Source organism: Camelus ferus, chromosome 10, assembly GCF_009834535.1.
Source record: "Camelus ferus isolate YT-003-E chromosome 10, BCGSAC_Cfer_1.0, whole genome shotgun sequence".
NCBI lineage: Eukaryota > Metazoa > Chordata > Mammalia > Artiodactyla > Camelidae > Camelus > Camelus ferus.
In genome coordinates, this window is record NC_045705.1 from 44,161,200 (window position 1) to 44,174,637 (window position 13,438).

The following is a 13,438-nucleotide window of genomic DNA, read 5'->3' on the forward strand; positions in this document are numbered from 1 at the left end:
AAATTTGCATTTACACTTCAAAAATTAATTACTACAAAAGGGACACACTGGATCAAATCTGGAACTAGAAGAACCATTAACATTATAAATTGAAATAGGAACCTTATTTTAAAACACCTTTTAAATATATATTTACGATAATTTCTTGGAATAGATAAATTAATGATAAAAGAAACTTGTAATCCCTTCAGAATAAGGTGCTTCTCTTGTCTAATTTTTTTTCCAGTTCAAATAAATGAATTACTGATACACCCTTAGGAAGAATTAATTATTTTAAAAGGGAGGCAATAGGAAGGCAAAAATAAAATGAAGAGTTAATCTGTAGAAAGTCTAGTGACAAACAATCAATAATCTGAATTTATTTAAAGGTAAAAATACAAGATTACCCCCAACAAATAAGCAAGCCTATGAAATCTAATCCTGAATTCTCAGCATATTTCTGAAGCATAATAAATATGTGATGACATTTTTTCCTAACACTATACTCAGTTCTAGAAGATTTACTGTAGAAAGAATTTTATTCAATGTGATTGAGACTAACAGTCATTTGTTAATTGAAAACACATTTTAAGTAAAAACATATCAACGTAGATTTGTTTGCCAATATTACCAATATCTACTTGCCAAGTGGACAATCTTTGAATTCTACAATTCCCACCCTCACTCCTAGTCTTTCACAATTATTGCACTGCTTTATTTAACAGTAATTTTTTTTTTTTACAATCTTGTTCAACAGTTTATGTTAGTATTAACTGATTTTTCATAAATAAATAGGCAAACAAATACAATAAGCTCTTGGTAAACACATAACCCAGCTGATAGAAGCAGAACAGGAGCAGGATCTCTCAGTATTATTTTTTAAAATTTTTGAATTTTATTTATTGACTTATTTTTAATGGAGATACCGGGGAATGAACCCAGGACCCTGTGCATACTAAGCATTCACTGTACCACTGAGCTATTTTCCTCACTCTCTCAGTGTTATTTTTTTATAACTATATGTCATAAACTGTAATTATCTCAAAACAAAAAGCTTAATTAAAAATATATGAAAAATTAATCAAATACAGTATGTGGACACCAGGCCCTGACTCAAACAAATCAAATGTAAGAAAAAGTAAAATAAAATTCATGAAGCAATAAGGAAAATGTGAACACAGACTAGATAGTAAAAAATTTTTAAATATAATATGGAATTATGACATCAGTAATTTTGTTTGACTCAATAATGGCAAAGTGAATATACATTTTAAAGAGTTTTTATCTGAAAAATTGTGCTGAACACTGGAATTTGACACAACATTGTAAAATGATTATAAATCAATAAAAAATGTTAAAAAAAATTTTAATGACTTAAAAAAAAGAGTTTTTAATCAGTAAGAGATAGCAAAACAATAGTATGGAGACAGATTAGATCAAAACGGCAAAGTGTTGATAATTGTTCAGTTGGGTGATGGGTACATGAGGTTAACTAAAACATTCATTCTGTTTTTTTTCACATTGAAAAATTTTCCTAGTAAATTGTTTACTCAGGAAACAAAATATTTTCAACAGATAAAGTTCCCTGAAAAATATATAGCACAACATCAATCAATAACAAACAAGAACCAAACACCACGAGTGAGGGCCAACAGAAACAATGGTTGCAAAGCAGATCTGCAAAAATATCCGATGTTACAATTAAAAACACAAAACATAAAATATGAATGTTTACAATTCATGAAATTGAAAGAGGCTTGAAGAAAATAATAACAAGGAAAGTTTCAGAAGAACCAAAGAATAAAAACAAAAAACAAAATCCAATTAAAAAATGGGCAGAAGACTTGAATAGACATTTTCCAAAGAAGATGGACAGATGGCTAACAGGCATGAAAAGATGGACAACATCACTTATTATTAGAGAAATGCAATCAAAACCAAATAAGGTATCACCCACACTTGTCAGAATAGCTATCATCAAAGTCTACAAATAACAAATGTTGAAGAGGATGTAAGGAAAAAGGAGCCCTCATACACTGTTGGTGGGGATGTAAACTGGTGCAGCCAATATGGAAATACTACGGAGGTTCCCTAAAAAACTAATAATAGAACTACCATATAATCCAGCAATTCCACTCCTGGGTATATATCCAGAAAAAAGAAAACACATTTTTTTTTAAAAAAGGTACAATGCCCCTAGTGTTCACAGCAGCACTATATAAAATAGCCAAGACACAGAAGCGACCCAAGTGCCCAGCAAGAGACAACTGGCCTAAGAAGATATCATACACACACACACACACACACACACAAACTTTACTCAGCGATAAAAAAATGAATGAAATATTGCCATCTGCAGCAACATGGATGGACCTAGAGAATTTTATGCTTAGTGAAATAAGTCAAAGACAAATACTATATGACATCACTTATATGTGGAATCTAAAAAATAATACAAATGAGTGAATATGCAAAACAGAACCAGACTCAGACATAGAAAACAAACTTGTGGTTACCAAAGGGGAGAGGAAAAGTGGGAGGGACAAATTAAGGATATGAGATTAACAAACTACTATAACATAAATAAAATAGATTAACAAGAATATACTGCACAGCACAGGAAATTATACCCATTATCTTGTACTAACCTATAATGGCATATAAGCTGCAAAAGCACTGAATCAGTATGCTATACACCTGCAACTAACACAATACTGTAAATCAATCATACTTCAATTAAAAAAAAACCTATAAGTGTAAAAAGAAGAAATAAAACACTCAATGGAGTTTAACAGATTATTCAAATTAACTTCAGAAAGAACTGGTGGACTAAACTGAAAAAATTATCCAGAGTGCAGCCCAGAAAGCCAAAACATTAGAAAATGAAAGAGGTAAAAGAAGCAAGGAAGATAAATCTAATATTTAAAAAGATACAAAAAACTCGACCATAAAGAATTTTGATAAATTTGATACACAAAAATTAAGAGTATCTATTCATCAGATCACGCCAAAAGAGTGAAATGACACGCCACACACTGCCAACAAACATAACTGATAGAGAATAATGTATCTGTCAAAAACATAACTGATAGAGAATAATTTATCTGTCAAGACAAGCTAGGTTACCCTGCATTAACAAACACCCAAATCATCACCTAAAACAAAAAAAAGATGTATTTCTAATATTACAGGTTGACAAGAGGCACTGCTTATTATAATTACTCAGGGAGTCAGGCAAGCCATAGGGCCACATCTAACTTCAAAGGAGACAGGAAGTTAAATTCTATGATGTGCCCAGAAACAAGGAGAAGCAAAAGATATGAGCCCTGGTAACAGACTGGTAACTAGAATATGTAAGAAACTCTTTCAGAAAAAAATAGATAAACAACAAGGTCCTACTATCTAGCACAGGGGACTATATTCAATATCTTAAAATAACCTATAATGAAAAAGAATATGAAAAACAGCATATATATTTATAACTGAATCACTAAGGTGTGCACCAGAAACACACACAGGATTGTAAATCAAATAAACTTCAATAAAAAAGATAAAAATCCCAAACAGAATGATAAGCAAAAGAAAGGCAGAAATTTCATAGAAGAAAACGCCGAAATGAGCTAGAAGCTCATTTAAAACTTAGTTCTTAAACATTTCTATTTGGATATGTACTGCCTTTCAAATTTTTATATAATTGCATTCCAGAATCTCCCTCCTTAATTACATAAAGAAATTCCCTAAGTTAGCAGTTAAAAACAGTTTCACTACTGTTGTTTATCTTGAGAACATGTAGGTAACGGGTTGTATCTGCTTGGCTATATAAAAGAGTGAAATTTCTTTCCGTCTTTGTAATCTCACAGCAGACTGCCGGAGAGGATAATAGCAAAACTGATTTCCATAATAATAATAAAAAAACTTCATTAAATGTATGTTCTTTAGGGTTTTTGTAGTTCTCTAGTAAGAGTCCATTAGAGCACCTTGTCAGCCTTACCACAAAGAGCAGAAGTGCCAGTGCCTTTGTTTTTGTAATGGTAGATTAACTCTAAAATATGATAGTAGTTGGGTTTTTCTTTTAAATAAAAGGATTTCAGAAAAAGTAATACTTTGAACTATTTTTAAAAATCACTTAAATCAGTACCTAGAAATATTAGCCTCAAATGCAAAATATTAGGAAAAAACCTGAAAATCAATGATCTAAGCTTCAAGAAGCTAGAATAAAAGCAGCAAATCAAAGTAGAGGGAAATAATAAAGATAAAATCAGAAATCAATACAATAAAAAATAAACATATGATTGAAAAAACTCAACAAAGCCAAAATTTGCGGTCTTTCAAAAGAGTAATAAATGATAAACTCTTAGCAAAACTGATCAAGACAAACCACATATAATTTCCTAATTAAACAGGAATTTCATTGAGGGACTAGATTAAGCCTCAGGTTTATTTTTACTTTTATTGGAAAAAAGCACAAATTAATAAAAATAAGGGTGAAGACTGAATTCCTGGAAAGGTCCGTTAACCTCACATTCATTCAACTTCAAAGCTATAGTCATAACTTTAAACTGGGTGTCCCAAATAAATATTCTAGTATTAAAAAGGGATAGAGCCAGGGGAAGGGTATAGCTCAAGTGGTAGAGTGCACGCTTAGCATGCACAAGGTCCTAGGTTCAATCCTCAGTACCTCCATTAAAATAAATAAATAAATAAAGAAACCTAATTACACCCCCTACAAAAGAAGGGATAGAGAAAAGACAGTGAAAACATAGCAAACCAAATCAATGTATCCCAACTACTGAAAAATTTACACAAAACAAGTAACCTATTGACAGCAGGCCAAGAAAGTCATTCATAAGAACAGATAAACATTTACTGTAACTAACTGCAGCTAAAATTTTCATTTCACCTAAATAAATAATGATGTCAGAGTCCTGCCATCTAAATTTGATCAATTTGGAGAATCTATTATAATGATAGTATGAAAGATCTATGTCCAAAGGGAGGAAAAACTAAGAGGACAATTATCTTCATCAAGGCCTTTAAATCAGTTTCAAAATAACTGTAAGTCATGGCTTCTTTAACTTGTCCCTTGAAATACTTCTAATAGCTAAAGAGAATGAATTGGAATTCCCAAGGAATTAGGGAGCACCCTACTAAAATCAGGTCTGCAAGGGCTCAAAAAGGTATTAAGGCAGATATTTTACCTTAAAAATCTGTGAGAATTATATATTCCACTCAATTAAAATATTAATAATGTTCCCCTTAAATCTTCACACTTATTTAACTTGTTATTTCTCAAACAATACGATCGGAGGTTCTCTAAATCCAGGCTATGGAGCACTGGAGCAGGTATTACTTATTACAAATTGGTGGCATTTATGTGATTATTCAGGGCTTATGAATCAAATATCTGTCTAAGGAGAATTCTAAAGTAGAACCACTTCACACTAATTATACAATAATTATGACTGAGCCAACTCAGTTATGAGAAACAGTCTGAGTTTGTAATAAATGTCCATTTGTCTGCAAATGCAAACTGTTAAATTTTAGAAGCTTACTTTCATTTCCAGGTAGAAGTAAACAGTATTACTGGAAAAAAAAAACCTTTTTTAACTCCTATACAATTTTAGAGTTTGAAATAAAAATTAACAAATATTTCATGTTCTCCAACTAGCATAATGAAATATTTTTGTAAGGATAGTTGATTCATACCCCAGAATAACTTATGCCCTTTATTTTCATAATTAGAATAATTTACAACTTACTAAACAAAATAATTTTTTTAAAAAAGTGATTCATATAGGACTTAAGCACAACCAGAATGCAATATGGCAAAGGGAATTATGGACAGCCAAAAAGCAAATAAACCCAAAGTATCAATCACATATGATGCACTGAGTCTCTTGGCAAATGAAACTTCCAGAAATTTGATAAAAAAGATTTAAAACATCTAAAATATATTTCAAAAGCAAAAAATTACCCATAACACATAATTGTTTCAATATAAACAACTTTCCTTAAAGGACTAAATATTTTCACTTGGATTTGGTTTCAAGCACAGGAAAATAAATAGCATATATTGAACTACATATTACTACATTAAAAAAAATATACTTACACTATAAAACAGCCTGAGACCCACTTAAGATTTTGTCAAAGGGTTATTAAATTTTTCTTATAGATACCAAGATCTCACTATTACGAAAGTCTCCCCTCTAGAGTAAGAAATAAAATGGCTGCGGAGTGTGATCTGAATTTTAATTTAAACAAATACTAAGATTAAATAAAGGAGAGGTTGGGGAGTGGTTCAGAGTGCAGGTAAGAACAAATGTAAAGGGATTTTAAAGCTGAAATAATTATACATAAGAGGCCTATTATTAATTACATTTAAATTTTCTTTATTTTCATTTTATTCTTAATTCAGATGTCAGCACATTTATAAAAAAATTCTTATAAACCACAATTTATCTTTCATTGTTCAAGTCCTGTACCTATCTCCCTGTTCATATTTATAGTACTCAATTTCCTATTAAATGTGTATTTTATACTTTGTTTAAAATGCTTGGGTATTACCAGTATTGCCTAAATGTTCACAGCACAGCAAACAGAATTTTTCTTGAAACATACACATAATCCGCATGAGTCAGCTGATTTTCATACTTCCTTGCACTCATTTTAGGCAGAGTCAATTAGTAAATGCTAACCATGGAAACAGAGGGTTTTCAACTTTTAAAAGGGCTCGTAAGCCAAGGGAGAAGCCCTAAGAATATTCTTCCCCCAAGTATTAATATTCTTTACTTCAAGTATATTATCATTTTCAGCTTTCATTTATTAAATAATCTAGTCAAGCAGCTCATTCACTGGTTAGTGCTTAAAAGTTTGCACAACTTTCAAAACTTCATGGTTAGTTACTGAGATCTCATTATGTGCCAGAAAGTTCTAAGACATTTACATGTATTAATTTATTTAATCCTCACAAAAACCCTATGAAGTAGGTTCTATAGTTATCTTCATTTTATAGATAAGGAAACTGAGGCACAGAGAGGTTCAGTAACATGTCCACGGTAACAAACCTAGGCACGGCAAAACATGGCCAAGAACTCAGATGGTCTGATTCCAGGGCAATGTTCTTAACCCCGTTACATGCTATGTTCCTACCTTCCTGTAAGATCACGTCTGTGGCCAGTGAATTTCTACCTGGGAAAGTTCTATTATGATGCACATTCCCTCATCATTTACTAATGCTGATCCCTGTGATAGAATCTGACCATATACAGGTAAATCCTGGTTCCCAGTTTTAGAGATGAAAAAAGGGTACATTTAATTCTAATACACTGTAAAAATCTGTAATAGAAGCTTAGACTAAAGTGCAAAAGAGAGGGAAGAGAGACACTGTATATGTGATCAAGGGGAGAAAGGGAAAGCTTCACAGAGGAGGTAACGTCTGAGAGGAGTCTTACAGAACTACCAGCAGTTCCCAGACAGGGAAGGTAAATCACATTAAGAGAAACAAGGCAATTCGCTAACACCCATTTTGCTGTCACTGATTTTCAGTATCTTCCATTAAAGGGCCAACTATTTCTGCCAAAAATAATGTTAACGATAACATGACTTTAGAAACAGAAATAAAAGATACTAAAAGAACAGTAACTTTGTCATCAACAGAACATTTTTTACAGTTAATTTTATGTAACACTGTACTTCATTTTTGATTTTTAAACTTTTGCAATTTTTCATTATTATTTTCATTGATTGATTTAAAAAATAACAGAAATCCTGCAGTGAAAAGATTTCTCTTTCTCTTGTGTAACAACAAAGAAATAAGAAATGCAAGAAAAAAAATAGCAATGGGTGGTACAGAGTTGAGTGAAAGTCATGTCTTACATTTCCTTACCTTGAACCACTGGACATATGAGATTATCTTAGAAAATATTTTAAGTAGACAAAACAATACATACTAAACATGTACAATTTTACTTAGCTTAAAATTTCAGAGTAATATATATATAACTCTTGAAAAGTTTTTTAAAAAATTCATAAATTCGAATCATAAGCATATTTTTTGTCAAAGACAGGAAAGACAAAAATGTACCTGCACAATAGGAAATTTGTGTTGTTCATTAATCTCCTATACCTTCCTTAACTCGATGATTAATTCAGCTTATCTAACTTATTAAACTACTTATATAATTATTATTATAGTATCATTTAAGGCAAGAAAATAGATCAGGAAAAGCCACTTAGGATTCACTGCCAGACCAAACTAAAAACAACAAAAACATCCACCAGCTGAAAACTTGACCTACAACAGGCTTCATGGCCCAGTTTCTGGACTGTTGGTAAATCAAATCACAAGCTGTATTTCTAAGTGATAAAGGCTATAAAATCCTGAAAAGCATTTACCAAAAATAAAGAGTATTCACTGTAAACAAAGGATAATTCATCATTGTGGGTGTGGGCATGGGAATGCACATGTATTACGCAGACACATTTGTGCTGGTGAAGATGGGAGGAGATTGTTAATTCTTAAATTTTAGGGACAAATTCAAGATTATTTACATAAAGAGAAAAATTTAGGTCACTTCCATGAAAAGCAATTCTAGATAGAAAAATTACAACAGTAGACTCCAGACAATTTGAATGTATATTATAAGTGATCATGTCAATGAAACTTAAACTTCACCTAATGTGTCATTTTGCTGATGGTCCTGTTGACAGAAAACAACATGTCCAAATGAGAATCATCTCTGGCAATTTTACATACAGTGCCGAGATCCTATCTATGTTTTGTAAGGGGGTCATGCTGAAAACATAGATGGAAAACAGCAACACCACATAAGTCAATCTGGCTTGACTGGCTTGTAGGACAAGAATTAGGAATGCTTACTTTGAACAGTTCATTAGTCAATCAGAAATGAGAAGTCATAAAGAATGGCTCTATTTGGCAAAACATAAAAAATGGGAACAGATCCTCATAAGCTTAAATATTAATATCCCATAGAGATCAAACTGTTTCTATTTAACTGATAACAATTTTATCAAACAAATAGAAGTTTCATTCAATAAAAATGTAAAATTAAAGGCAAGCCTAAATCGTGAAATTCATAAATCTAAGAGGCAAGTGATAGTTTATTAAATGACATGCCAACAGCAATGATGTGGCTTTTAAAATTACATTCTTTAAACAACATTTGATTCCATTTATATAAAGTTCAAAAATAGGCAAAATTAATCTACAGTGTTATTAAGCCAAGATTAGTAGTTTCCTTTGGGTAGCTGACAGTAGAGATGTACAAGAGAGCTTCTGGGGGGATGTTAATTTTCAGGTTCATGATCTGGGTGCTAATTAAGTGGGAAATTCATTTTGTGAAATTCAATTTAGCTGTACATGTATTATTTGCACATTTTTCTCTTATATATGTTATACTTCAATAAAAATTTATAAAAATAAAAATAAAAAAAATTAGAATAAAAAATAAAATTACATTCTTATCTAAGAGCATCTTCTAAAATAAAGGCAAAGTTCATAAATAGCTGTAAACAAAAAACTTACAATATATTTTAAAAACTTTAAATGTTGGTTCATGAAAATGTGGCTTTCAAAAAAATTTAGAATAGTCAGTTATTTGCCACCTGCCATTGTGTAAGCCAAAGTAGGAATGTCTGAAAAAATGCTGGATATATTTTAGGAAGCATACCTGCTTCTTGTTAATCATGTAGCTAGAATTTTCCAGCTTCTCAGTTCAGAAATTCTAGTAGAAGTATCACAGTTAGGAGGAGACTTACAGGATTCAGAAGAGACTATAAATGATACTGCCAAGGCACAAAGATGACTCAAAATTTCTCACCACAAACCTACTCAAAAAGGCTTAAGTGCAAATTTCATTAGAGAAATAAGGCCATCCAGAGTTGACAGCTTTAGAGTAACTGCCATAAATTACAGTGTCTAATGCTCCACCTAACACATTTAACACAATCTGCTAGACTCCAACTCCACTGTTTACAAGGAAATGCAGACAGTAAGATAAGAAAACTCTAAGTTATACCCTTGTGAAGAGGAAGAAATAGAGTTCTTAGTTACCACTTTCTGGACATTTCCCATACTAACGGGTTTCTGAAAGCATCTTGGTTCCAAACAACTGGCTCCTTTCATCTTAGGTTCCAGGGACTCAGTATTGTCTGTGTGACACTGCTTTCCTGATAAAGGCAGAGATCATGCCTGACCAATCCTCCAAAACGAAAGGTACCCTTCACATCAATTAGAGTCTAACTAGAAGAGCTAGAGAAACAAAAGGAAGAAGCACTCTAAAAGAGCCCAGGGCCAGGGCTGCATAGTGGATGCTGGAATTACAACAGGTTTGTTAAGTGGGAATTGGAACCACAAAAGAAACACCTTCTGCCAGCAATATCGCTGGAGGCAAAAGAGAGTAAAGAAACGTCCTGGCCTCTCCCTTCCCTGAGTCTCCCATCAGTGTTTCCCATTAGATTCCCAAAAGCCAATAGAAGCCGGCAGTCACTGGAGCCTAGGAAAAGCCCCCGCAGAGTTAGTCCTCTTCCATCAGAACAGAAGAAAGCAGGAGAAGGGTGTAAAGAGGATCTGAGGGCAAACAAACCCAAGGCCGTAACACCCTTCACTAAAGTTCACATCATAATTGTGACAATCTCACAAATTCGTCAATCCAGCTAAGTTTTTACTTGTTATTACATTAACTGCTTCTAATTTCAATTGTATATGAATACTCCTAGATTGTCTTTCAAGTTTTGAATGAAAATTACTACAACATCAATATCTAGAAGGTTAATTCTGCTAGGCAGGGCAAGAACTATCCAGCTAGTTATAATCAGATGTGTAAAAATGTTCAACTGAGGCGGCAAGAAGTCTGTCTTTCAGTCTGCTTTATAGTGTAATTTGGGGCAGTTTAAAAGATGCATTTTCCAAGAAAAATGAAATGGTCCTTAGAGAGATGAGGATTATGTCAGTCAATATTTGATATAAACTACTTATTTGTTACCAAGCAGATGCCTCAAATGTGCTTTCTCCAAAGCATCTTTTTGTAGTCTTTAAAGAGATGCTGAATTTTTAATTATGCATAACAACTCATTCCTTCTCATTCACTTTATAAGGGAAATCAGAATGTTGATACAAATTATTTGGTATTAAGAAGAATGATGATATTGTGATCAAGAATTGTTAAAAGCAAACCCTATCATGAAAAAAATGAACACACTGTTTCACATGCAAAACAGTAAATTCCAACAACAGTGACTGCCACTGGCTCTAAATTAAACCCACTACATTAATTCTGAACATTTCAAAAACTCCCTAAAATCAGGCTATTTTGCTGGAATTATTACTTACTATGTTTGTTCAAAATTTATAGATAACTGTAAAGCAAAACTCATTCTTTTCAAGAAGTTTTGATAAATTCATTTAATAAAAATGAATAATAATAATTCATCTTTAACAATTAAAAAAAAAACCTACCACTTTCCAGACGATTAAAAAAACTTTGCATGTCTAGAAATACTATATACTTGCCTTAATTGAAGTGGCATATCAGTAAGTCAAATCAGTTGTCAAATACCATTAATTTTACTTTATAGACATTTTAAAATAAATACTCTGGCCTTGATTTGTGGTTTCAAAAGCAAAATATAAAGCTATATAATGTATATTAATTTTATTATTTTAATAATGCCAATAAATTCTACTTTATGTGATAAGGGACACTGATTACATTGGCTAATAGATCAGAAAGATAGGTAAACAGTCCTAGTAAGTCCTTAACTAGTCCCTAGAGGCTTTTAGGCAAACATATTTAGGTACCTACAAATCTAGGAAGTAGAAAAACAGTAATTCTTTATTATGACTTTAAAAGTAAAAAAGCTAATTTATTCTCTTCTTTAAAAGATTATAAATGGCCAGCAAATAAGTGCCATTTCAAAATTAACTACCATAAAAAGATGGTAGCTGTTTTTAAAGTAAAGCCATCATTCTGCCATTTATCAAATATAATTAAAAGCAGAAAACCCACCACTTTATTCATTGCTTTTTTTAAATTAATAAAATTAGTTTCTTCTGCAAATACTTACCATCCACTCAGATATAATAACATCCACTTTTTCTACAGGAAGACGAACTTCTTCAATTTTTCCTTTAATTAGTATAATACTATCTTCAAGTTTATTTAGTCTGAAAATTGTCATAATGAATTAAATTAGTATGTTAAATAGATTCTGAAAACTAGTCAAATTATGTAATTTCTTGGCAACTGTTCATATTATTTTATGGAACCCAAAAGTACATTTATTCAAAGCTTGTTTATCCCCTGGACACTATACTTGCTTTCTGGTCACTTTATGAACCCCCAAGAATGTTTCCGGTTATTATGACAATACAACTGAACCAGTATCTAAACTTTAGCATGAAAAGAAAACCAATTCTATTAAGAATGCACGTCAATAAAGTTAATAGGTCTTTTTTCTTTTTTTTTAAGGGAGAGGTGGAGACAGATCAGACAAAGAAAGTGTATTTTAAAGGGAAGTGGTGCATCATAGTGCAAAGAGAATTAGAGCCAGGAGCTCTTACTCTGAATTCCAGGTCCTCTAACACTTGTCTCCTAAATGATCATCATGAAATAAAATAATCTCACTGAGCCTGTGTGCACATGTGTGAGCATGTGTAAAAAAAGAAAGATACCTTTCCTGACTACTTCACAGTCTATTATGAGGATAAAATATTTGTAAAACCTATGTACACATCCTCAAGAACTATATAATGGCATTATCATGAATAACAAAATACTGTATGCTGTATAAAACTTCAAATTCTACTCCAATCATAAATTATTTAACCTTGTTCAATGGCATTCATTAGGTATTTTTACATCCTTGCATCACAAGATTAGCACCTATTTTTCACCACCTCCTTTTGCAATTTCAAATAAGTAATAGAGTGAAAGAGATAATCTGAAAAAGCTAAAAGCAAGTTAGTAAGGTTATTTAGTTAAATAAATAAATTCTTAATCTTCAAAGGATATACATCTGAATTATAAAGGATTTTTTTCTGCCAACAAAGGAAGGACTCCCCTCCTCCCAAACTTCACGAGGTATATACGTAATACTAAGCGCATTTTAAGGGCAAATTTTGTTGGACTTTAAAAAATACATACTTGGGTGACTACCATCATCATCTGTTTATAGAACATTTCCAACTTCTCAAAAAGATTCATTAATGCTCCTTCCCAGAATAATTTCCTATCCACAGGCAACCACAGGCAACCACTGAATTTCTTTCTTTTACTACATATTCAGATTTGTATTTTGCAGTTCTATATAAATGAAACCATACTGACTGTACCCTTCTGTGTCTGGTTCCTTTCGATGAGCATACTTTAAAAATTCATGCATTTTTTTCTGTATATCAGTAATTCCATTCCTAGTTATTGTTGAGTAGAATTCCACT

At 31.9% G+C, this 13,438-nt stretch overlaps 1 protein-coding gene across 4 annotated transcripts in view; it reads right to left on the minus strand.

Moving 5' to 3' along the window:
• PRMT3 (protein arginine methyltransferase 3) overlaps positions 1–13,438 on the minus strand; it is a 122,519-nt gene that overhangs the window by 67,779 nt on the left and 41,302 nt on the right. For all 4 annotated transcript variants that reach the window (XM_032488865.1, XM_032488866.1, XM_032488863.1 and 1 more), the window contains exon 10: positions 12,067–12,166. In XM_032488865.1, coding sequence (XP_032344756.1) covers positions 12,067–12,166 — 100 coding nt within the window. The remainder of the gene's footprint in view (positions 1–12,066; positions 12,167–13,438) is intronic.